This window comes from Melozone crissalis, unplaced genomic scaffold (genome assembly GCF_028551555.1).
Source record: "Melozone crissalis strain CALT ecotype California unplaced genomic scaffold, PUWL_Pcris_2 ptg000013l_1, whole genome shotgun sequence".
Lineage (NCBI taxonomy): Eukaryota > Metazoa > Chordata > Aves > Passeriformes > Passerellidae > Melozone > Melozone crissalis.
This window is the reverse complement of record NW_026535791.1, coordinates 45,112,195-45,139,310: the sequence shown is the minus strand read 5'-3', so window position 1 is coordinate 45,139,310 and position 27,116 is coordinate 45,112,195. Positions and strand designations below refer to the sequence as shown.

At 43.2% G+C, this 27,116-nt stretch overlaps 1 protein-coding gene across 1 annotated transcript in view; it reads left to right on the top strand.

The window, feature by feature from the left end:
• Positions 1 to 23,110: 23,110 nt before the first annotated feature.
• The window catches only part of AFF3 (ALF transcription elongation factor 3), a 318,188-nt gene continuing 314,182 nt past the window's right edge, over positions 23,111 to 27,116 (top strand). Inside the window, exon 1 of the mRNA XM_054272311.1 lies at positions 23,111 to 23,187. Coding sequence (XP_054128286.1) covers positions 23,135 to 23,187 — 53 coding nt within the window. The 5' untranslated portion in view covers positions 23,111 to 23,134. The remainder of the gene's footprint in view (positions 23,188 to 27,116) is intronic.

The window sequence follows — 27,116 nt, the reverse complement described above, 5'->3', positions numbered from 1 at the left end:
TAGTCAGTGTGGTAAAGACCTATATCAATTATAGCATTTCATTACACAGTAGCACAAAACATAATGTTGTATAATAGTTTGCTTGCTTGAGAATAGGCAACTCTATCTCAGGCAGTAAAACCCCCCTCAGAAATCCACAGTGAAATTACATCAAACATCTCATACTGTTGCAATCAAAAGGAGCATTTTTATAAAATCCAATTGAGCAAAATTAATTATTTCTACATAAGCAAGGTTTCAACAACAGAAAATTTTACAGCTGAGCTAAAATTTTGTGAACGATTATTTTATGCTTGTCATAGAATTTCTGATGACAAAAGGAAACCATTATCTTATGGTAGTTTCATGCTGAACTCTTAAAAAAGACAGGCTTACAAGCAAGGATATTGTACAAGTATTTATATAAATGCAATTCCAGACTTCCCAAGTACATAACTGCAGAAAGATGCTCATGCACAACACACAACTATGTGATTGCTTTCCCATTGACTGCAGTGTCCCTCGTAGCACATCTGCCCCACAACATCAGTTCTAAAGTTTTCTAGGAATTGTGAGTCTTCTCTGAAGATACTGATGGCAATATTCTAGCTATTAGTCAACAATTAGTAACTTGCAAGACCTCATACTTGACTTGCATGTACCTTTATTTCTGTATTTTTCTTGCTATAACAGAAGCAGTTTTTGCCAAACATCAGTGTTCTTAAAAATAATTGGATTCTGCTGCCTGAGCTAACGTGGATTAATTTTGTAATTTTGATATGATGACATAAATGGGCAAACAATAAACCAGTAAAAACATTAAATACTCTCTAAGACAAAATGTCTTAAAACTATAGGTCATCTAGGTTTCTATTATAGAAATACTTTCACAAGTTTTAGACAAACTTCTAGATAAGGAAAGTGCATAAGGAAAACTGCACATTTAATGGCATGGGAAAGTCATTACTGTAATATCAAAAATATTCCTCAAAACCAAAATATTTAGTGATTTTCTAAATTTTCATCTTTATGGCAATACTCAGTGACATGGGCCAGCTACAGTCATGACTAGGTACTAAATTTGCATCTGATTACATGGCAAATTTATGAAGAAAATGTTCAATAACAACATGCCCATGTCTGCTCTGTGTGTAATATATGTCAACAGTCTTTGCAGGAGCCACAAGAAGAAACAAATCACAGCTGTGTGTTTTCCCTCAAAGCAGAAAGGCAGGTGACCCTGATGCTTGTGAGAAGAGCCCTGACTGCAGCACTCGGCATTTCTACAGTGCTCTTCACATCACAATTTCAAGGGGGAAATAAAAAGCACTGCTTAATGTATCCTCCCCTTGGGTGCTAAGTCTTGTTGTCCCTATTTATGTTTGAGGAAATTTTTGAGTGCTTTTTGGAAAGATTAAACTTCTTTGGTTTTTGGGCACCCATCTTAAGCTGGACCAGGCCCTCTGTTCTTAGGCATCAAAGGGACTGCACCCCCTTCCACTCATGGGAAATGGCAAGGTAAGCACTTCTAAAATTCAGTTTTCATGAATGAAGATTAAACTAAGGAAAATCTCATCTCTAGTCCATTAATAGAAACAACAAGTAGTGAAAAGAAATACGCTGAACTTTTTAAAATTAATTTTTGAGAATTTCTGTCCAGTTCATCGTTAGTTCACTTTGGAAATGGGTGGAGAAGGATTTCAGAAATTATTCCAGACATTTATTGATCCATAAACTTTTCTATGAGACCAGAATGAGTCCCAGCTCACTGAGGCAGCCATGTCAACTCTTGTCAGAAGGACAAGGAGGAGGAGGAGGAGGGTGAAGGAGAGAGAAGAAAGAGTAGACTGAGGGAGCAGGTAAGTTTATTAGCCTGAGCTGAGCTACCCAGAGGCTGCTGCAAGCACTGTGTGGCACAGCATCAACAACTGCATTTGCTGCTTCCCCAAAGGCAAACCATGATATACTTGTTTGTGTATTGGTGAAGAAGTCAAATATTAAAATTGACACACTGTGAGAGGGTTTTCTCAACTGTACTGCATAAAAGGGAAAAAAACCCCAAAGGTTTGTCAGGTTGAATAAACCACTAAGATAAAAGGAGCAAAGTGATAAAGACTTAGATTCAAGCTACAGAAACAAGCATGAAAACACTTTTTTTTTTTGAGTACATGGGGTGTTGGGTCAGCCAGCTAGTGTGTCTGAACTCTGCTTTTGAATGAATGTGAGATCTTACAAAAACAGCTCCTCTCACGGGAAAACAGGGAAAAGCTGTTGCACTTTCTAATGCAAAACAACTTTGAATGGTAACACCAGTATTGGCATTTTCATTTGATCATAGTTCACTGCAGGGGCTTTTCCTTTTCTAAAAATAATTGATGCAAAAGAACATAATAAATATTTTGCAAATCAGATCTGTACCTAAATAAGACTATTCCAAAACATATGCAGCATTGAATAATCATCTTATCAAATAGAATCTTGCTATTGTTTACTTACTTTAGAAGGGGAAACATATCTATATAGATATGTATATAGATATAGATATTTCAATCTGTCAAATGTGTAACAATTAATCTCATATATATATATATATATGCACACACACCATTTTAAAATGAGAATATGTATTACCTCCCTTAGTTAATGGATTAATTTTAAAATTTCAGCTGGAAACACTGAAACATTTCCTGTGTCTTTGGAAGTTATTTACCAGACAGCAGTGAAGAGTAGCATAGAACAGTTACATTTTCATAGTCTCTTCCTCTTCCCTGCTCCCTCATAGATTAATTGTTTTCCAACAGTTTCACAAGAATTGTAACTGTCAAGATGAACTTCCAGGAAAGTCAGTGAAAAAGTTGATTTTAATGGGAGAAAGTCAGTGCAATTTCAAGAAAAGACCCCAAAATCCAAACCAAACGACAAACCCAAACTGCCAAGTCCCAAGTATTTCAGAAGCTTGCAAAATTTATAAGGTTATTTTTCTTTAATGATCATGGAATTATAATGTAACACTTTGAGATGTAAATTTGGCCTGATGACCCCTTCTCTAGCTAATTATCACTGGTTTCACCCTTCTGTTTTAAGATTATAATTGGCTCAACTTGTACAATGAACTCTTTTAAAAATTATTTGACTTCATAAAACACCCTCTGTTTGTAGCATTGTTTTTCTTTGCTAAAGAGATAAATGAATTTAGGAATGTGTCCCAATGAACCATTTAATTGGGTTCACACCCTAAAATACTTGTAGAGTCCCATGGGTTTCTCCTGTCAAGGTTATATTCATCGCTGTGATATTTAAATGCTAAAAAATTTATTTCATAATTTTACTTTCCCTTTCCATCTTTCCTACCCACCTTCTCCTTCCCCTCATACATAGAATGATAGAATCATCTAGTTTGAAAGGACACCCAAGATCAGTGCTCATAGTACTATGTCAGTTCACAGCCTGCAGTCTATTAGCCAATGCAAAATCCAGCACATTCCTAGAAGATATTTTGGAGCCACGGATTGGTTTGCTAGAGCTTCCTGTGGTTTACCAGAGGCAATCTCAACCCAATAGTGCATTTTTGTTTGAAAAGCAGCTGAATTCATGTGGTAATCTTAGTGGAGACACTGCAGGTGTAGGACTTATGGTGTCCCACACAAGGGAATGTCACAGGGAGAGTTGCTGCCTTTTACTGCACATCTCAAACACGGCTGGGAAAAGTGGCCAAGCTTCCAGTCTCTCTCAAGATCCCTGAGACCTCGGCCCACGTTTTCCAGTGATAGGTCCCTGTGCAACAGAGGGAATCCATTTTCTCTGTGAGCCCTGCATCAGTTGGATTGGAGGTCGTCCTGCTACCCCGAACTCTGCCAAGCTGGGCCGAGATCCTGGCCAGCAAGGGTCTCAAATGCCACACAATACTTTGAGCTGAGGTTAAGATGAGCCAGTGCTAAGTCAGGAGAGGCTCCTCTAGGCCTAGTTTTCCTTGTGGTACTCAAAGAAGCAACAATAAGGAAGGAGATTTGACACATAATGTACCTCCAAATGTGTTGAGGCACCTTTATATTATATTGCTTTCATAGCGTTCCCTGGAGTTATTATTGGTTCCACCCACACTAATTCACTCTCACAGAGCCTGACTCAGAAAAGAAGTAGTGCTTGTTTCACCTGACAATATCCTAAAAATTAACAAAAATGAGTGAAAAATAGCTGAAGAGGTTATTTTCTGATGTCTACTTTCAATACGAAAAGGAAATTCCACTTTTTTTTTCTTTTAACTACATACCGTATTTTGTTAGGTGTAACTCTCAAACCTGTTCATTGAAAGAAAGGGTATATTTTTAAAAAAGAATACTGTAGTACCTGGGCACAAAATTTGCAGAGTGGAACAACCACATGAAGCAGTCTTTACTTGGTCTTGATACAGAGGTCCTTGTTAAAATGTCAGTAGGGTGATATTAAAAGAACCAGTTGAGGGACTGGGTCAAGTTAAGGTATTTTGGCATCCACAAAATAGAACAGTACTCTAAAAGCTCAAAAAAGGCCGTTGAAACTTAACAACTAGCAAGATGTTGCGTAGGTGTGTTTGTGAAAGAGAGAAGCATGCAAGAAAGTCCCCAAGGAAGAGGCTTGCCTGGAACTGGGAGCAGATTTAAAACTGTGTCAGGCTGACAGACTCTGCAGGATCTCAGTAACCTTAATAAGCCTGGAAAAATACTTGCCATACTTATCAAGCCAAATTGACCCCCATTAACTCTTGGTTTTCTCTTATGTACATTTATAAGATCTGTGTTTTTCACCCTCACTTCACTGTTAGGACGGAGACACGCTTTATGACACTGAAAATTGTCAGCAGCCACTGTAGCTCACTTCTTTTCTCTGGCTGCACAGCATGGTCACAGCCTTGCTGCCCATCCACAATGGTTAAAGACAGACTATGTCTGCTGCAGAAAAATCAAATAAGGATCAAAGCAGTATATTGATTTATTAACAGCACCTAATTAAGCAGCAGTGAGTGAACAATACTTTAGGGATCAATACCAGCGTGACAACAGATAAACCACAGCACTAGACTGTCCCACACAGGACTTCAAGCACACCAGCAGCACCTTTGAAACCAAGTCTATTGCGACATCAAGGCCACATAGAACTGCTTTTCCACATGATTTTCTTTTAGCTCATAAAGGCAAATCAATTTCTAGAAGAGTTATGACATTGTCAATCCAGAATTATGAAGGTATGCAGAGATGCTTAGAAGAGAACACTTTGGGTTGAATCTGTATGTGGAGGCAAATGTTGTGATCCACTCTTCCTGAGAGAGAACTACAGTCCTGACCTGTCATTCCTCTGCCCACTTTCAGCCCATTCAAAGTGTAGTGTGAGAAGCCAGCATGAGTAAGGGTTGCTTTGTCAGAGAAGCTGGTACAGAAACTTCTTTTACTATTTTTGCTTTTCATTGCAAGAGCAATCTTTCAGAGATACTGACCTGTAAAATTCCAAGTCCAAGGCATTGGCATTTTTTTCATGTGTGACGACTTTTTGCAGGGTTGGAGGTAGGATTTCTCTGGAAGTGACTTCTGTAGAGCAAAGTGTCAAGGGATGCAAACAATATGGGGAAATTTTGATTGCATTTTCTTTTAACTTTTTCCCAACATTATCACATGTAATTGAATGACACATCTTAATTTCTTTCTGTATTGGTGTTAAACCTCTTTATCCTTGCCTTTTGCAGTCACTTTCTTCTAGTGATGATGAATGTTGTACAAATAGTGCAAGCGTAATAAATCGGTTATAATTTCCTTCTAGCTGATCTTGGATTTGGCTGGTGGCTATAAGTGAAACAAATGTACCAGAAAAATAAATTGTAGGTTTTGATTGTCATAGCCAAATAGTCATTATGAGTGTTAATCACCAAAAGTGAATTCCAGTGTATACTTAACTGCACACCTGTCTGACATCTGGAAAATTGAACTAATCCATTTTCTGAAAGGAACTCCAACTTGGAAATCACATTTGCATTTGGCAGTGTTATGCCTACTATTGTTACAAATAGCCCTGAAGAAGATTAGACTGGAAGGAAATAAAGGCGATCTCCTTTGTTTTGCGGGTTGTGTGTGTCGTGGTTTTGACAGCACCGCGAGGGAGTTATTAGCCTTGTTTATCAGCACAGAGCTCAGTGCAGCACCAAGAGGGCTCCTGCAAGGCTTGCCCCAGGGCCTGCAGAGATTTTGGCAAAGCAAAGGTGCAAGAGGATGGGCACCAGGGCTGGGGAGGGGATGCACCTGGGGCTGCAGGAGTGAACCCCATTGTTTGGTGTGTTTCCCCACCCCTTAGAGCTGCCCTGGGGAAAGCAGAGGAAGCAAGGGAAGGTTTCATGCTGTGCCTTCCAAAAGTGTTGAAAACTCCTTTGGAAGATTTTCCAGGTTAAATTAGCCAATTTGTTTGTGGCCCTGTTTCAAAATCTTCAGAATCATCAGGTGAGTCTGATTCTCTTGAGCAAAAGGGGGAGAACTACATCTAATGCATCACCCTTAAGCCCACCAGCATCTAAATACAGGTTTTGCTAGCAAGCCATAAAAGTGAGTGTCCAAGAATCAATGTGCCAAAGATTAAATAGACACATTTATCCTAATATAAATTCATTTTATAACAGGAACTTTTTCGTTTTTATAGCTTTTAATTCATCTACCTGTAAATAAAAGAGTATACCTTCTATCACTGGGAGTGACAGTTGTTATACCATAATTTTGTATTCTCTTTCTTGAAAAAATATAGAGAATCTTATGGGCCAATATATTTCTTCCATATACCTCAGTTGTTTTGTCACAATAGCAATATCTAAAAAAAATAAAATTACACATTACAGAAAATGAATCAGGCAGCTGATTTTAATTTTGGATTTTTTTAGTCCTCTCATAATGTGTGATTGAAAGTTTGTGAGGTGCTCAGTGTGGTTTATAAAACCCTGTCAAGCTTGTAACTTTGGCAAAGAAAGACTTCTTAATACACAGTTTTTAATGTGAAATTACCATATTCTCTCTTAGCAAGAGAGGTCTTTTTCAGCAGCTAAAATTAACTGTTGAAAAACGTTGGAAATGTGCATGGTAATGAGTTCATTCCTGTCAAAATGAAATCATTAATATTAATTTTTTCCTCCTCTGAGTGACTCCTGCACCATTTTTCAAGTTAGGAAAGAAGTTAGAAAATTTGCAAGACCATTTCCAGGAATACAGGGGTAGCAGGTCTCCCACCATCATCAAAAGACTATTTTAATGTCTTGACTTCTCCTTTGAAAACTTCTTACTTCACTGTTTAACTTTTCCTCTGATTATTTACATATTTACATATTTACATTTATCACTGTAAGTCTGTTAACTTATAAAGCACATAGGATGTACAGACCTTGAGATTGCCATAAGATGGTCTTCCAAAAGGTTTTGGGGTATGTTTTTGCAGCTAAGTAGAGCATTACATCTGAGTTCATACTGTTCCCAGAGGACCTGTGTTCACTGAAGTCAATGGAAAAATTCCCATTGATTTCAACATAGTTGGATGAAGTCCAAAGTTCAGACATTTATGAGAGGTCTCTGTGTACTGCAAAAAATAAGAGGATTCACAGGCTCTTGATTCTTTGGAAGATTTGAGTAGGTATTTAATCTACACTACTTTTATTACGCTTAAGCATAAAACTAAAATTTTAGTTTAGCATAAAACTAAAAATAAAATAAGCATGAACTTAAATTTCTTTTTAAAAAAAGTTCTATTTATTTTAAAAACCCCACCCAATACTACAGCTCTGCTTACCAAGCAGGCAGGTGACATGGAGTCTCAGTGACAATAGCTTTTAACAATAAAAAGGTTTCATTTCTGCGTTAAAATTACAATTTTCACTCCACAGTACATCGTAAAACTTTTAAAAGATGACACTAACAGGAGAATCTTTTTAATTTAAAAATGCCCTGATATTTTTAACTGGATGTACCTTGTTGGCTTTTGTTTTAATTTGGGGGGAAGGGGAAGTGATCAACTTTTATCCTCGTTTAATGCCAACTAAATATTCCTTAGCTACTGAAGTGACTTAATGACATGAGTATGTGGTCTTATCAAAGTCCCATTATTGTTCTGACAGTATCTCATTTGTATGCAAATCCACTTGCATGCAACTTATTCTTTGGCAAACGGTGCTAGCAAGCCAGGGAGCGTCGTTTTAATTATGTGCATGTCTGTGCACAGTATATTTGTTACTGCACAGGAACATTATGCTGCTGTAACAACTACAGCACCTTATATCACGCTCATGAAGGGTGCTGCAGACCATCCTGCAATCTTTATTGTGAGTGATAGACATGCTCTGTCAGTCTCTGTCACCCAAGGGTAATCGCAATACATAAGGCAACCTTTTAGATGAAATATTAATGGGGCACTTTTTTGTGTATTCCCATCTTTTTTCATAATGGTGCCCAACGGATATCTGTTCAATTGGTGCCTTGCCTTCTCTAATTTCACAAATTCCTCACAATTAAGAAAAATTAATCCTGTTAGACACAAACCAAGAGGGAGAACCCTGTGCACTTGTATGGTAGAGGACAGCTTCTGCTTAGCAGATGTAGGTTAATGTCAGTGGATGTACAGACGGGAGAGGGATGAGGTGTACATGCATACCTGATAGGGGGTATCAACCCAAAAATATTGGGAATCCGCCAGGTGATTCACAGGGCCCCTTTCTGACACCCCCAAGAAGGGCTTCCTGGCAGATCTGGCCCCTCATTGTGTTTCTGCAATCTCTAGAAACAGCGTCCAGAGGATGGTGGGGGGGACTCTCTGTCCTCAAGGCCTTATGGAAAAATCCATCCTTCTCTGCACTTACCTGGTTTGCAAGATAAAGCTAACTCTGCATTGTGCCATGGAGCTGGCATGGCACATGATTTTCTGCATTATTCCAGACAAAAAGGACAGTGTCAATGCCCCAGCTTTGAGCCAGCAGAGTTTTATCATGAATCTTTGGAGGAAAACAGTGAATCTATCAGGAGAAGTGTAATAATGCAAAATCAGTCGGCAGAAACACAGAGGCACAGAGAAAGTGCAACATCCTCCTCTGAACGTAGCCTCAGCTTATATGGTTAAATAAAGGTGGATGTGACTGTATAGCACATCCATGTGTGGTGCTGCAGTTTGGTCTATTTAGGAAGACAGGGCTGGAGGAGCTGTCTAGGTCATTATCTGCAGTGCTCTGCAATTGCATATGCCCCTCTGTATGTTTATGTACATCCCTGTGCACAGGAAGCATAAAATCTGCATACCTGCAAAGCAAAATGCATTTAGAGAAACATTTTCTGTCTGCAAGGAAAGAGAGGCTCCAGTCAAACCAGACAACGAAACTTCTGCATTTACTAATAAACCTGACAAACTGATTTATGGCTGTTTTTCTTGCTGTGATTTGTTGACAGATTGTTCTTTATGCAAAAATTACCAAGGTTTAAATCTGTATCATATGGCCTCTAATTCAGCTGACAATATGTTACCAATTAAATTCCGCTTAAGCTATCATCAACTAGCAAACCACAGACTGTGTTAAAGAGAGTGACAGTCAGATAGCCAGTAAAATCATTTGTGCCATTATTCTGAAGGCTGGCCTATAAAGGAGGGACATTAAGTAACTATATGAAAGATAAAAAGATGGTTTTTTGGTAGTGAAAATCTAACTGCTGCTGTTTTTTTTTAATTTAATGCATCTCCTGTTGGAGAAAAAGAGATGGGATTCCTGTCCTTGGCATCCCATACTGTTCTCTCATGCAGAAGGAGAGGCACAGCAGGGTCAGTGGTTAGTGGGAGGAGTATTAATGAAACTCTCCTATTTGCCCTTTAATTTGATCTTCAATTACTCTTTGGCTGAATTCTGGCCCTTGCACTCCAGTATTATTGTTTTCATTTGTAGGAAGAGAATGCATTTTCTGCCAGCAAACGTGTAGATCCCTCAGTAAAAAATGTGTTTCTAAATGAGTCTAATTTCCCCAAGTAAATTTCTCCTTCACCAAGGTGAAAAAAGGACTCAGTACACAGAATAACATTGAATACCATTAAGAAGAATACAGGTCCTGCCTCCAATACTGATCCCGGCAGCACCATGGAATTGGGTAGGGCATTGATATCCCTCCTTTGCAAATTTGCATAGGCAACCTCACCTGCAAAAGACATCTTTTAAATGTTGCTGTGAGATAAAAGCTGCTACACATCAAGGTCTGTGAGAGCTAAAAAAATACCAACAAAAAAAAAGTGCTTTTCTGAGCAGCCATTAGCTGGATTTGTTCCAGGAGAGGTGAGAACTTCCTCAGAGCCAGAGCTGTGCTGTGCGAAGTGGGCTGAGGTTCGCTTAGGCGTGGAGGTGGCCTGATTTGCTTTCCTGGATTAAACACCGTCGTGCCAAAGCCCAGAGTTTAAACAGTATGGTGGGAGCTTGTCTGTAAATGCTGCATTGTACAGAGCTTCCTGCTGTGAGCATTATCTACCTCCTTATCTCAGCTTTAATGTTGCAGTTGAGTATTAAGTGTATGTGTGCTCTGGAGAATGGGTAGTAATCTTTGTTTAGAAAATAGAGTCTCTCACTATTAACCCTAGTGAATTGAAATTTTACTCCTTTCCCCACTATATCATCACTGCAGTCATTATTTACTTAAGAGCTTTTTAATGGTTTGCTGTCTGTACTGATGACTGCAGTGTCCTAGGCAGGGACTAGGATTTGGGGACTGTGATTTTGGGATCTCATTGTGAGGTATCTCTAATGAATGGTGAACTCCCCTTTGTTTCTGTATGTTGCAATATAATAACATGAGCCAAAAAACCCCACTGAGAAGCAACTAAAATCATAGCACTTTAAAAAATAAAAACATCCCTCTTACTAAAGATTACAATGTAAATCAGGCATCTATTATTTCTGTGTCAGTATAATAATTTTAAAAGAATTTGCACATGATAAGAGGCATCCTCTAAGGATGACAAATTAGGTATAATAAAACAGTTCGATGAGAACATAAATAAGAAGGCATTTGGGGCAAATCCTTTTCTTCCTCTGCAGTCATACAAATAAACAGCTTGGAGGATATACTCCTCTGCTTACAAAATGATAGCCAGTCCCCGAGGCTCTTACAGACCTCATCAAGTCCCTTGTCCCAGCTGTCCTCCACAGAAGGGAAGGAGGGGAGCAGCAAAGTCTTTGGTCCTTGCCTTGCATTGTGGCTTTGTGGTCACAAATGTAAAGATTGCGCTGCTATCTCACACCTCTCCATCGTGGGCAGCTGTGCCTGCTCTACAGGTAGCTGAGACAGAAAGACCCGGGGCAGAACAGGCTGCCCCTCCAGTCAGCACACCAATATGATGGTTATAAAATAGACCTCCATATCTGCAATGTCTATATGCATATCAGTGAGGTCTTCACCAGCTCTTGTCCGTACAAGAAAGGCAGGAATATTCTGGTGTAAACTTAATTGAACTACCTCATGCGAGCTCCTACATGAACTAAGAGTCAGTCCCTCTGCTACTCAATGTTAACTCCTTCATTTTATCAGCATTGCCAGGATGCAATGTTTTTCCTGGTTTTTAATCTCGCCTGGGCATCTGTGTGTGGTGTTGGAGAAAAAGACAGCGCCGCAGCAGCAGGTGCACCTCTTGCTGACAGCTCTGCCATGGCCATGGTACATTTGTCAGTGTTTTCTGCTACTCTGCCATCTCGTTCAGATTTTTTCTGGCTTATTTTATAGCTTGCCCTGCAGACCATTTGGGAACGCAGATCACTTCTGCTGAAAAATATAGTCATGAGGGATGTCACACCAGGAGCAAGGATAGGTTTCTCTTCTCCATTTGCTCTTTGAGAAGCTGACACTGCAGAAGCCCTGTGAGCCTCAGGTCCCTGCAGCCTTACTCTACCACGTCTGGCAGACTGCACATTGCCTCCAGATTTCTGTATCTGAACTGCTGGGTGTGCAGGAGTAAGATCCAGGACCCTACTGCTCAGATTCCCTCCCATCCTCCAATTTCCCCTCCCACAGAGAAGCTCCATCTCATTTATAGCAGAGGAAAGAGGAAAAGTCACCTCACTTCAGCACAGACAGTGTTTTATTATAAGCAAGAGGACAGGATGGAGAAGTCATAGACCATTTTCTCCAAAGAGGTGGGTGATCATGAACAGCTGTCATAAGTCATGGTAGACTTTGTTGTAAATCAGCAGATCCTGGCCCCCATAATGGTCCCTCGGCTGACTTCTGTCTCAGCACAGCATGGACCAGGCATAGCTCCCCACTCGGGCTCTGGAGAGGAATGTGTGTTTTGGACTGCTGCTGCAGTGGAATATGTTTATATATATATATATATATTTATATATCCCCAATGGAAACCTCCCTCCTTGGCTGTTGCACTCCATGCAAGGGGCTCTGCTTGTTGTAGCAGAGACTGCCCTGCTTCTTCCTACTCCAGGTCACCAAGCAGATGGAGAGAATGGCTTTTCATAAGCTGGGTTGTTAGTGGTCAGTGTTACAATTTAATTTGAATATTTGGGAATACAAGACTGCCACCGCTCACTGTGATTATGGAGTAATGACATAAATTAGCAAAACTTCATTAATATCTTGCTGTCTTCCATCATAGCTTTTTTACTCCTTGCTTGATTTTTCAGATGAAACTGGATTTGTTCAGAGGCTCTCTGATAGTGAATGCATGTTTTAGTTAGATGTAATGAAGAGCAGGCTGCATGACACTTTGCAAGATTTCCTTTCCAGCTCTACCAGCAAACAATAGAGATAACCGCTGCCTCCCAGATTTCCATGCTCTGTTTCTTTCTGGGCATGGTCCAACTTGTCCTCAAGCTAGTTCAGAAATTTTCACTGATTTTCATGGACTTTGGTCTTGTCCCTTTCAAGAGAATGAATTTAATTTGTGCCAGAAACGCACACTTACCTAGTGGCATCTAAGCTGCATGGGGACATAGGAAGGATATGGGGAGAACAGTCTCTGCACTGTGGAACAGTGGCACCATCTAGTCCCCATTCACTGTGTTTGATACATTTCCTAATTTCTGCAGTGATTTAACATTAGAGCGGGTCCAGCTCATTGAAGCAAATTTATATGCAGGAGCACTATTTTAATCTTAGACTTAAAATAATTTTAATTAGTAATAGCTTCCTTTTCCAGTCTGTCAACATACCTCCACCTCTTGGCTTTTTAAGAAATAAGGTAAATATAGAAATAAAAGTATTAAATTATTACCAGGCAACAAGAACAAGGAAAACATCAGAACTGTCAAACCTAGAAATGTGAAAAATGACCTAGACTTTCCAATTCCGACCTGTCTCCTCAACACAACTCTACCTGGTTCCATCTTATTTAAGGCTTGCTAATTTGACTAAATATTGAAATGAAATAATGAAAATACTATAATAGACCATCTCATCCTTTATTCTTTCAGTCACTCAGGTGCCAGCTTTCTTTCCCAACCTGCAACTGCTGACAAATATCACCTTGATGACTTTGCCTGCGGTGTTTATCCTGCTGCTGCTATAATTTTGCTTCCTCTTTGCAGGAGACAGCTGCTCTACACGGGTAGCTCTTCTGCAGCACAGTGAGGCATTATGGAAAAGCTTATTGCTGATGCTAATGGAGCTGGTCTAGCTGCTGACACAGAGCATATGGCTTTACTGGATTTCAGTTCCAAAATGCTGACCCCCTCTTTCAGGAGGAAGGAGCATGGTGATCTGGAGGACGTGGCTCAGCCACCTCCTCACCGTAGGAGACTGAGAGATGTATGGGCTATTTCACCCCCCTTGCTTTGGAAGGGAAAGGTACATTGCCTACGCTTCCCTCATCCAATTTAAAGGAAACAAACCAGAAATGTCGTGTTCAGAAACCATCATGCTGGTACCAATGGGGTTAAAATTTCTCCAGCAGTGTGCCTTTTCGTGATTTGGAATTTTTTGCTATTGCTTGGATAAAAAAAACAATAAAGATAAGACATGCATTTTTCTTTTTCTAAAGCTGTACTTGTTTAATGGTTTAACGTGAAAGGGGGATACTAGAAGCATCCTGAATACAGTTTAAATGAGTTTAAAACTCCAATTGCTTATAGCTTACGAAAAAAGTGTCTTAAACCAAATGGTCTCTGTGGGGTGATGCATGGGCAAAATGTAAAATGACACATAATGAAATAAAGTAATTTTATTTGCAAACCTGTTTGAAAGGCTGGTACAGAATGTAACAATCAAGCAGAAGCAGTCTGGCATTTCTCTCGGCGTACTTTTGCAGAATTATGTGACCCAAGAAAGAAAACATTAAGATGTTCTGATTTCACCCTATAGGACAGAGAAACACACTTTGGTTAATGCTTACCATAATTCTATCTACTTGGCTCAGACAGTTATATTTTTATGAATCTTACGTTACTTTCTGTCACCCTCTAGGCAACAATATAGAGTTATTACAGTATAAAGGAAAATGCTTCCTGTTGAGCTTATACTTGAACAAGTCTTAACCAAGTGGAAGCTCTTAATAAAAGGGTAAATATACCAAGGAATAAACAGGTAGAGTGAATAAAAAAGGAATGTAGGCTTTATGGATGCTCTGGTTGATGGCGTAGCCCAGTGAAATGCAGAAAACTCCAAGGTAAAGCCGACGTGCTAAGCTACATCAGAAATCTGAGGGGGTTAGAATTTTGTTAAGTGAATTTAGTGCTCATTAAGGGATTTGCGGTGTCAGCATTATAAAGCAAAGTCCTCTCTAGCCCTCAGAATTGGAACAGCACAGTGCAGCAATATTAATTCCACGGCCGTTCCCTTCTTGGCCTTGCCAATAAAATTATTACCCAGGGACCCAATTGTTCGGCACTGCTCGGCGAGTGCTCCTCACGAGAAATTGAGCTGAGATCACCGGCTCTTTTAATGTGGCAGACAGATTGCAGCACACTGTGCCATGCCAGGCTTGAAACACAGACACCTTCTGCCTTTAGCTTAAAGGAAAATATTGTGAATTACTCTTGTTGTTTTCTGTGTCTCCCTGAAATACCCACACAAATTATTTCCTTCTGCTTTACATCTCTCTTCATTTCCTCCTTTGTTCTCAGACCAGTTATTTTGACTAGAAGTTTATTTTGTGCAGCATAGGAAATAGAGATCCACAAATACTAACCAGACATAGGAAAAAATATCAGTGTGTAGGTTTTCAAATCAGTTGTGTGAAGCAGAGATCTACTGGTGCAGAAAACACTGATGAGGTTGAAAAAACTGTACTTGCTCTCTCTGTTTTTTTTTTTTCTCTCTTAGCTGAAAGTCAGCTAGGTATAGTTTTCATTCCATGGAAACTCTTCATAATGAGTATACATTTATATTCCCTGTGGCCCCATGTGGCTTTTTAAGACCAAATATAAAGCCTTCTTCAGCATTACTTTATCCCTTCGTACAGACATCATTCAGAGCTACAGCTGATTTTCTAAATTACATCATATGTAAGTAGATTTATTTTTCCTTTTCTGCAGATATAGTTTCATTTCATTTTCCAATTTGCATGGGTGCACACTCATAAATTTTAAATATATTTGACCTCTTTTCAAAGAATCCTTTTAATTTCTCTAAAGGTCCATGACCTTTAACTTTGATACACAACATTTTGTACATTTAAACCCCACAAAAACATCCAGAAATAATGCTTTAAACACCTTACTACCTTTCCAAAGGTCCTCTTTTTCTCTCATGAAACAAAACATTCCCCTGCATGGTGCTCCTGGTGGCCCAGAAACAAGGGCTTTAGCTGAGAGGCATTTGCTGGGGCTTTGCTGATCACAGAGTTCGTCAAGTATCTAATTAATGAGGGAAGATTGGATGGGCCATCCTGGACCCAAACAGGAATCCTACAAGCCCAGGAGCTGACCAGCCCCTCTGGCTGCTAGAAGGCAGAGAACACATTTCCACATGGCTGTGATAGGTTAACTTGCACCCGTGGCAAGTCCTTTGTCACCTCCTGAGATGTTACCAGAGATGAAAGAATTCCACCTTAAACTGTGGGGTTCTAAGTGCTTGCTATTCCTGAATAGTCACCTTGCCACCCAGACAGATCATTACCACTGTCATCTCTTGTTCCTCACCATTAGATGTCCCTTTCTAAGAGTAACTTCCCTGGGAAGTCCACATCCACACCTGCCAGGGGATGATGCTGGATGATTTCCTTGACTCTAATAAACCTTTGCTATGAAAGGCAAGGAGAAGGAAGCAAAGGACCTGCCCCCCAAGCTGAGCATCTTTGTTTAGTTTTGGAGAAGAGCAACCTCTAAGCCCAGTTTGGGTGACCTGTGTAGGAGAGCAAGAAGGGATACTCTGTTTCAGAGGCCAGAGAAGATGACCAGGGGACCACAGGTAGCCAGCATGGGAATGTCATGTTGGCTGTAACTCCATTCCCAGCTCATGCTCCATAGCAGGGTCTGGCTGCTGGTACGTAACCCCAGCTCACAGCAGCACCTGAGATCCCCAGAAAGAGCACACAAGTCTCTGGGATTGTTCAGTGAGGATCACCTGTCTCTTCGCTGTTTTGGTTTGCAAATGCAATTATCCCAAATATATGTGTATATATATATATACACACATATATGCACACACATACATACATACACACACACATACACATATATATATCTATTTTATGTCACTGTGATCTTTCTCAGATTTCTCAGTACTGCCACTGCTCAGGGCTTGCCTGTGAGGCGGAGGCAGTGGAACAAGCACAGCCTCTGGCACAGTGTGGAGGCAGGCAGGGACTGTGCTGTGCACCACTGCCTTTGTCTCCAGCTTTCTCTGTTCAGGCTGCCAGGCAGCAACCTCGGTCACATGGAGGTTTTCTTCAGGGAGATACTGCTCCAAGAGATGCTCAGAAAGGATGCACCCTTAAACTGGTGCAGCCACTGAGAATTGTAATTGTGGCATTTATTAAAGCTGTTTTCAAGGCACGAATGTAAGACAAAAGGAAATAGGTAGTAATGGCTTAACAGACTTTGACACCGCTCACAAATTCAGAAATCTTTGGAGGAAAGATGAGGGATAGGTTAATAACCTTTCTCTTCTGCTTCCAAGGGGCATTGTGTGCTGCCAGCAGCGGTGACCAGCTTGAGCGTCCACCCGCTGATCCCTTGGCCACTTTGTGAGATGGCCCCTGACATCTGTTGGGGGTGAGTGGCTGGCAAGTGTAATTGGGAGCTGTCACTGGGGACACTCTCTTTGCTGCCCCCCTGCCCCCTGTGCCTGACCCCAGCCTGCAGAGCCCTCCATGGGCTCTGGTTCGGAGGGTGGCGTGTACCTGCCGTGCTCACTGCCAGCAGGTCGTGCCCTCCCCATCACCACAAAGCCACCATCCAGCAAAAGGGCTTTGTTCAACCTAGACCCCAGGGAAAGCCCACTCATAGCACTGGGCTCAGTCCTTTTGTTTCCAGGTTAAAAACTTGACCTTCCCCTCCCCTGAGCCTGAAACAGCTCTCACAGCACTTCTGTTCAGCAATTACATTTTCTTTTTAAATCTTTCTTTGGGGCTCAGGTGACAAAAAGACTTTGATAATATAAATAGGTCTCCAAACCTTTTGTGTGGGTAAAAAACTATAGGAAAGAGAAAAGCAAGATGAAAAAAAAAAATCTGTGTCTCTCTAATTGGCATAATTCCATCAGCCCTGGTTTATAATTTAAGATGGATCAATTCTGCAGCTGACATGATAGATGTTGTCATCAATACTTGGAAACAGCAATTTATATTTCTTTGTTTGGGGACACAGCCATCCACCTACCTCTGTGGGGGTATTATGTGTGAATCAAGAGCAATATGTGGCCAGTAGACTAAGACTTGACTTAGACTTCCAGCCATGCACCTTATTAAAATAATAAATATTTTCATTATCCAGAGAATCCATTATAGTTCTCTGTTTTAGCTATTGTTAACTAATAATTTGGATTAATTACCAAGTTAAATCATTAAAAATTAAATCCATATATTTTGCTTCTTTAAAAGAGTGATAGCTTGCAACCGTTCGTGTAATATGCATGTTAAGTGGGAGAGTGGTGAAATATGTTGTGTTAACTTAACTTTGACAGCATCTGTATCCATGCCATATTACACTCTGGTCTTATCAAATCTCAGAAGCTACAGTGCATAAATAGACTGTGATGATATTTACAGGAGAGAAATCATTCACAATATTTTTGGCATCTTTTGTAGTGACTAGAGAAGAGCCACCTAACGAATACAATATACAATAATGCAATAAAGGAGCGTGTAAGAGCACAGATTCAAGGAGCACTTACACCTGCTGAGTCAGTTAAGGTTAGGAGAATGTTAGTGATCAGGCATAAACACAAGTTTCATCCTAAGGAATTTCAAAGCAGATTGCAAGTTTAAATAAATAGGGAAACACAATTCAGAGCTCATTTCTCTCTCTGCTGAAGCAACGCCAGCCATTGTGCTGGAACTTAGGACTGATTTAATGAAACATTATCTGGTTGAAGACATAAAGATACAGGGAGAAAGTAAAGTTAGTTAGAAAGAAAAATTGCTTCCAAATGTACCTTTTATTATGTTAAGAGTACTAAACTATGGACTGTGCAACTGCTCAAACTGCAAGTTACTGAGCTCAGTATGGGAAGAGCAGTGACACTGGATAGGCTGTGATATACAGGTGGCTAGACTAGATAATCCAGTGGATTTGCCTTTGCCATAAACTATGAGGTTATGAAAACCCACTAGTACATTGAAAACTCTTTACACTTTAGCGTGTAAGTATCCACAGTGGAACACTGTATTTGAATTTAAATAGCAAACCTATTACAGAGTATACTCATTAGACTACTTTAGAGACCCCTGGAAAAACAAAACACATCCAAAAGCACTGAGGGACAGATTCTGCAAAACCTCCTCTAATTTAGGATCCCTTGCCCCTGTGGAGCTGGTGCCCAGCAGAAATAGGTTCTGCTCAGAATGGTGATGAGATGCTAAAGCAAGACTAAATAATACTTCTTGGTTTTTCATCTCATGGAGGAGATTCGTGTCTAGGTGTTATGCAAACACTCACTGAGGAGCCACGTGTGTCCTGCCACAGCCTCACAAGGGCTCAGTTACCAGAGCTGCCCTGGGAGCACTGCCTTGCAGTGAGCGGTGGAAGTGCATCCACACCAAGGGACGTGTGACTGCGCTTGGTAACCCTCCCTGCCAAACAGTACAGCAGTCTGCCCTCTGAAGGAATTGCTGATGGATTAGGCCGTTGGGACAAGAGCAGGCATGGATTTACTGAAGAGATGTGGTGAGGTGTAACAGCCCTCACTTTGTCCCTGAAACTGCAGGATGTGACATGCATTGTCTCATCCCGGACCACACTGCATGTATGTGGCTGTGAGGCTGTCCCCAGCAACCACTGAAATTCTCAGGCAAAACAGAGGTTCTGCCTGTGTCCCACCACTCTGCATTGGTGTGTCACAGGCGGCACAAGATGTAGAATTTCTTGTTCTTGAGACACACTGTACTAATGCTAAAGCATTTCCTGCACCTCCAGAATTCCTCTCTTCTGTTCTTTGAAAGCATTCAGCTAAGGTCTTATGAATTTGCTGGGAATTAATTTCTTGCTGGGTACATGTTTTAAAGGTAGGTGCTACCAAAGAGATACTATGGAGGTATTTTGCGTACAGGATGTTGACTAGGAATGTAGTATTTCTCACCTCCCCCTTATTTTATGTTACATTAAAATTATCTTTACTCTTCCTCAGGCAGTTGCTATGCCACGCTTAAGACAGAGAGTCTAAGAAGAGGGAAATGTCAACTTTTAAGATGATGTTCAGCTTTCCTGCTACATGCAATCTTTATGTAAGGGATTTGAATTACATATTGTTCCTAGGTTCTTCTTGCAAAGTCTGCTTGACTGGGCACAGTTGCTTGCTTATTCTTAATGAAGAGTTGTTAACAGAGGAAAGAGCAAAATGAAGGGGCAAGTAATGTCTATATGAATCATGAAAAATATATGTATAATGAGCAGGATTACGTAGCACATGGCATATTTTTATTTATATAATGCCATGCTTTTGTAAAAAGGCAGGTTTCATTCCCTACAGGATTTGAAAATACACTGACAAGTCACACAGCAAGGGATGACAGGGGATTGCTGGTGGCTGCAGGAAGCTGTGGGTTGCAACAGGCAGTGGGGAAGGACTTTCTTCAGTCACCATCCTGAGGTTTGTTTAAACAGTCTGTGTCAATTTACTGCATGCTGTGGTTTTGATCATGGAACCCACTGGAGATAGAGGGGCCACTTCTAAGTAGGAAAGCAGCAGGTGAGTTTACTGTTCAGTGGCTGGAAAGAGGGAAGGATTTGAATGAATAAGACATGGAGCACAGAGGATGCTCCAGCCACAGGGGCCAACCACAGTATTATACTGAGGAGCCAGCACAGGAGCCCAGCCAAGCACATCACAGGGGAAGTAAATTTAGGGGTGGAAGGCTAACCTATAGGTGAGGTCTCACATACAAGGAGTTTCAAAAATGCTACCAGGGTCAGAGGAAACATTGAGCTCCTGGCAGATAGCCAAAGCAGTTGGGATTTTGAATTGACATTAATTTCAATGCAATTAGTCTTGATGTTCTCTGCTCTGCATGAGAGGAGAATCACAGCCATGATGGGAAAGAAAAGAACAACACGATAATGATACACATTTAAGAAATGTAAAAGAAAAATAATAATTTTTTGTGTTAAAACATATTAAAAACATAAAACATACTGCCTATCATTATGTATTACTCTTTGAAATTTAATTCACTCAGTGCTGTTCATGCTGTTTGTTTACATTTTCTATTGATCTCAGTTTGGATGATGAATTTAGCCTATGGAATTTTGCTTCCAAGTTTCCACACGAGTTGCCACTTGTGAGCATTGCAGTCCACCTTGCTCTTCACAGAATGACCTGGGGTAAATTCCAGCACTGGTGTAAAGGGGGTCCCACTTCTAGTGATTTAGTCCACAAAGACAGCCTAAGCTTGCCCTGCTGTATGTACCATTTTAGAGGTGATTTAAGCACTTCTGCAAATCACTGCTTAAGCTGGGTCTCTGGGAAAGAATCAGGGTCATGCTGCAATGGGGGTTGCACAACCTCCCTTAAAATAAGAAGAGTGAGGCAGCACAGGCTGTGGCTTGAAAAGGTCAGTGTAAATATGCTGCCCTTCACTCCTTCACACATAAGTAATGTATTTGTTGAGAATGTTACCTGCTTTCCAGGCTCAATCTTCTGTCGTGGTAAGCTTTTCCCCAGCTGACAGAAAAGCTCTTTTCAGGCGGCTTTATGTATCCATTAATACTGAACCAAGCCTGGCATCTGAACTGGCATGATTTTTTTCCATTTTCACCTTCATTTGCTCTGGGTAGGCAGGGGGTGCCACAAGCCTGCCCAGCCTGGACACATCCTTCTCCATCCCCCTGGGGAAAGTGAGGAGACGGGCATTACAGGAGCCGGCTGCGGTGTCACTCCGGGCTGAAGATGTGTCACATCCCGAGGGTCGGGGGGCTTCTGGCAGTAGGAGGCAGCACCACCTTGGCTGTGCAAGGGAACAGAAGCAGCTGTGGAGTGGCTTGGGACTTTGAGATGACTCGCCGAAAGTGGCGTGCGAACTGCTTTCAAAGCCGTGCAAACGGGTTTTCAAACCTTTCCCTTGGAGCGTGCCTACGCTGCAGCCAAAGCTGCGCCGCAGCTTGTGCAAGGTTACCAGCCCTAAATTAAATCAAGCTAACTCAGGAACGAGTAACATACAGCCACAAAAGCAGGCGAGAAGCCTGCATAAATACTTGAGCGCTGCTGTGGGCTGCCAGGGTGCCATGCCCGTCAGGGTGCCCTAGCCAGCTGCCAGCTGCCTTGGCTCGGTCTCCTAGAGCAGGGATCTCCCAGTGTGGGATCGCTCCGCAGATATCCGCGTTGGTGCTGTTGCATGAATAGCCCCCTCTTTTCGTCACGGATTTTGCACATTTCTTCTCCCTGTCTGCGATGACATGGCACTTCTCTGGCAGCTACTCACAGCTTAGCTGAAAAGCCCAGTATTCTGGAAAGTATTTAATGTGTGTTAACCTCTCTTAATGTGATTCAGCAACTACAAATCAGAAGCGCCTGCCTCCCCTGGCCACGCAGATATCACAGCCGGTGCCTCACACAGGCTGGATGGCAGTGCGAGGCATCTTACTCGCTTTGGGTGGCAAATGCTGATGATTGGTACTTTTATTTTTAACCAGAGACCACTCATTTTTAAAGGCTTCGTGCAATCCAGGGACCTTTAATTGCCTGTGCAGGTCTAGTGGAACTGTGTGGACATGAAGACTTGCACAGGTGCAGTTTATTACACATCTGATGAGGAATTGGCGCAAAAAGGCCTTAACCCAGCCCAACCCCTGGACTGCGGAGAGAGCCCCTGGGAGCATCCCGGGCTGCTGGCTCCAGTGCAGAGAGCCGGGTCCACGGCCCCGGCGTCATCCCACAATAAATGCCACATTTTCTCCCCAGTGTTTCTCAGCCGAACATCGTGGTGCTTACCCAGCGTGAGGTGCGGGTGAGCCGGGGTGCTGCGTCCCACCCCGGGGTACCTGGCCAGGAGGAGGAGGAAGCGGAGGAAGGGGGAGGGGGGAAATTCCACCCCAGACCCAACTTCTGCGGGCCAAACCCCCGCGGGGGTGCAAGCTGCCCCCAGCTCCCGTGCCCGCCGGGCTGTGCCGCCCCCCCGCGCCGAGCGGGCGCTGCGCGGATCCAGGCGCTGCGTGCGCGGGGCGGGCGCCGCCTCGGCCGCGCTCCCGGCGGCGGGAGGGAGAGAGGGAGGGAGAGAGGGAGAGAGGGAGGAGGAGGCGCGGGGGAGCGGGGCGGGAGCGGAGCGCGGCGGCGGCGGCCGAGCCGAGCCCAGCCGAGCCGCGCCGCTCGCACACGAGCGGTGGCACCGTGTGCTTTCTTTTGGGGGCAGGGTGCTCGCTTCTTTCCTAGCGGGAAGCGGGAGGAAGGCGGCCGAGGGGTCCGTCCCCGCCCGCGCGTGTGCGGAGAGCGGCCGGCGGCGGCGCCGGGGGTGCTCCGCGCCCTCGCCCTGCCCGCGGTGCAGTTACGATGCGCCCCGGACGCCGTACGGCTGCAGCGCGGCGGCGCTGACATCGCTCACCATGGACAGCTTCGACTTAGCTCTCCTTCAGGAGTGGGACCTGGACTCTCTGTGGTGAGTGGTGCCGCTGCTTCACCCCGGCGCGGGGACACGGGGCTGCGGGGGATGTGCGGTAACTGGAGGGGGTGCGATAACTGGGCCATGTGCAGTAATTTGGAGTGGGTGTGCACTTACCTGGAGAGGTGCAGTAAATTTGGGGTACAGCACTAGTGGGCGTGCAGTAAGGGGGGTGCACTGACCCGAGGGTACAATAACTGGGGCTGCGGGTGCATTGGCAGAGGGTGCAGCCCAGAGAGGTGTCTGATCTGCCACTTGCTCTCCCAGCATTGCTGGCTCGGCAGGGGCAGAAGGACGGGTGCCCCCCTCCCCTGACTGCCAGGGTTGATCCGGGAGGTGAGTGTGGTGTTTGGCTGGAGGGGTCACCTGCGCTCGTCCCTCCGCCCCCCCGCGCTCACCCCCTTCCCCTCTAATAATACCTTGTGCCCACCCACCTCTGGTACCTCGAGTTGGACTCATCCCCCATCCTTCCTGCACGCCCCTTTCACTCCCCCCACCCCCACCTTCGCTCCGCAAGTCCCTCCAGGGCCGTCTTTATTGCGCCCCCCCCGCTGCATGCCCTTGACCTCCCCCTGCGCACCCCCGTCCCTGCCCGCCCCGGCGGCGGGTGCGGGGCTGCCGGGGAGGAGGGGAAACAATTTCTAGAAATGTCATTAGCGGCTGGAGGTGGGAAGCGCTGCCCTCCCCCCTGCACCACCCTCCCCGAGCTGCTGCCTCTGCCAAGTCCCGGAGTTTGCTGCGGGAGTCACGCTGCCCCCGGGCGGCCGCCACTCCCCGCCGCCGGCCCCGGGTCCAGCTGGGCTCCGCGGGGTGGGGAGGAAGCGCTCCGCTCCCCTTGGACCCCCCCGGGGGAGGAAGCGCTCCGCTCCCTTTAGACCCCCCCAGGATGCGGGGAGGCGCCCCGGGACCTGCGGGGCGATGCCGCGGTGGGAGCCCGCGGTGGGACGCGGGTGCGGAGCCGCGTGTGGCGGGAGCCCCGCTGCCCGGAGCCCCGCCGCTCACAGCCCCGCCGCTCACAGCCCCGCCGCTCACAGCCCCGTCTCGGCGGGCCGTGCCGGCCGTGCCGCCTTCCCCGGCGGGGCGCGCTCCTGCGCGGGGCGCTCCGCGGAGCAGCGGCGGCGGCACTGCCGGCCCTGGAGTGCGGCGAGCTGAGGTCTCTGTTGCCGGCAGTCAGACACCGGTGTGCGTTTTGTTTTAAGCCGTGCTAGGTGATCTATGGCTTCTGTCAGCAGGGAGCGCGTTCGACAGCGCCGGCTTTTCTGCTCCGTGGCAGGTGTAGCAGAAGGAGCCGGAGCAGCCAGTCCCGTTAGTTGAGCCGCTTCTCACAAAAGACCTCAGGATGATGAGAACAGCTTGCGCTGCATAATGTGGGTGCTTATAAATGCATACATTGATAACACCGAGCCCAATAAAACTTTCACATTGCTGTGAGAACTTTAAAGAGCGCGTATAATACAAAATTAGTTATTACCGATAAAAGTTTTTAATTATAGTGTTTCTGCCTGTGACACAAGTTAAGGTTATGTCCTCGTTTCAATTATAAATACCAATATTCAGTTTATATCCAAACCATAACATTTATCTCTGGCCTGATTTTAAGTTTACAGTCTGTGTGCATGGTTTTACAATTAAATTACATGTTTTTTGTATTAAACAAGAGTGGGAGAAAGAATACTTTTATACATTTGAATGATTTTCCCTTTCTCCTTGAATGAAGACAAACTTTGGGCAAATTTTCTTTTTCAGCAAAAGTGTGCTGTCCACTGCTCTGTTCTCTGAGCTGGCCATTTCAGTTAATAATGATTTGAAAGACAAACAATGTAACTCTGGGACATTAGGGATCTAGGCTGTGTTTGGCCATTGCTTCTTTCTCATAACCTTTTTAGCATGCCTCTTGGCTGTTGTGGAACCACTTTCAAATGAATGTGGTTGCCATAAGTCTCCTGTATGGGTCCAAAAAGGCATCAACTGTTTTCCAGCTAAATTACCTTCTTAAAAATATCTGTATTTGCATTACTTGCAATCTTGTGGTTTCATATCTCTTGTTACTTGTTTTCCTCTATAACTGTTGCAGTTTAGAAGGTGGGTTCATCAGAAGGTCTCCAAAAGGCACATTAAAAGTCGTTGCATTGTGGCAGGCCTGCATTCACTGCTAAACTTTCACCCCTTTGTAGGGTTGAACCCCACAAATACCCAGAGCATTGCCTAGTGAGGGGAGCAAGGGGGTTGCTGTTGCGTTTCCAAGTCCTTTTTGGGGCACTGGGTTTTGGCACCAGCTTTAGCTTGGAGTATCAGATCATGGGCCGAAAGTTCATCACGAGGCAGCTGTTTGACAAGTGGTTTGGAATAGTCAGTTTTGAAAACTCATGCAAACAGTAATAAATAAAGCTTACCTTGGCTTAGTGGAAGCTCCCAAAGTTTGTTGTGAAGGTCAGCAGTGCCCTGGGGCCCTGGGTCATTCTCCCATTTGCAGGCAGGGTGGCTGTGGCATGCTGCCCTCCTGCTGCCCTGCCTGCAAACCATGGGGCAAGTTAGGGGCATTCTCAAGAAACTGGTGTGAATTCTGCACTAAACTGGCCAAAACAAAGCTTTTGGACATGGTGATGTGCAGCTATGAAGACTTATGAGAATGCCTTCAAAGTTGTGCAGTTGTTGCCAAAAAGGGAAATAAAATACACCACACAGATAGGAAGTACTTCATGGCAAAGAGCAACACTTAAAGAGACTTAATTGTCTCTGCAGCAAGAATAAATGTTGTCCTTTATTCTTTTGAATGTGTCCATAATGGCAATTTGTGCACTTAATTTATGACTGAAAATCCACTTTTTGAAGTATTTGGTGAACATTTTGCTTAGAAGTGCAGTAATTAAATATTAAAGTGCTGTTCTAAAGTGGGTGTTTTTGTTTTGTTTTGTTTTTTTTTTTTGGGTTTTCTTTATTTATTTGAGCTGTTCTTGGAAAATCAGAAAGTATCTCCAAATGAACAGGGGCATGCTAGTCAATTTTCATTGATTGTAGCTATTATACTATCAGTGAATTTTCTTTCCAATTAATACATGCTATGTCTTTCGCTTTGCTGTAACACAGAACATGAAATGATATATCATGTAGTGGCTATAAAACAGTATTTAGCTAGTAAACTGTAATGGTAGAATATTGTAAGCAATTTTCTACTAAACAGTAGTTTTTCCAGATTGTATGGATGCCAATAACACTTCTGCTTTCCAGAAAACTACTATAATTCAAATAGTGAAAGCTGAGCACAAACTCAAATAAGAATTTTAAGAAAACATACCAATCTCTGGTGTAAACAAAACTTGTGCCCATTTGGGAAGCTTTTTTTGGAACGTTTTAGGGTGATCAGCCCAACTTAACTCAAGGTGTTGTTACTGCTGACCAACAGAGTTATCCTGAACACAGGGCACTGACGACTTCAAACCACAGCCCTGCCTCCTGTTTTTCTTCCTCCATGCATTTATTTGTGTGCTACATGTGTAGTTTTACTTGTCCAGACTCGAGGGTGTGGATTCTCCGGTGTGTAACAGGTTTGCATTTGCTTACACAGGACAAAAAGAGATGGAAAATCTCACATGGAGGTGTTTTATGTACGTCAGTAAACATCCTATACATGATGGAAAGCAGCAAATGAGCAGACTAAAGGACCTAATCACAGTGCCCAGACTAGTTCTGCATTACAGGCATTTGTTTTGTTATTTGCTTTATTTAACAAATCAAGATCAGAATTCAGCCAGGTCTTTAATTCCATGCTTAGGTTTGGGCACCGCAATAGTGAATAGCAGTCAGTGAAGGCTCTCCTCAAATGCTGATGTCAGATACAGGCGTAGGCAGAGTTGTTCCCCATTCATTAAAAGCAATTAGCAGATCTATTAAAGCACTTACTGTGCTCTACCAAACAAGAAAATAAT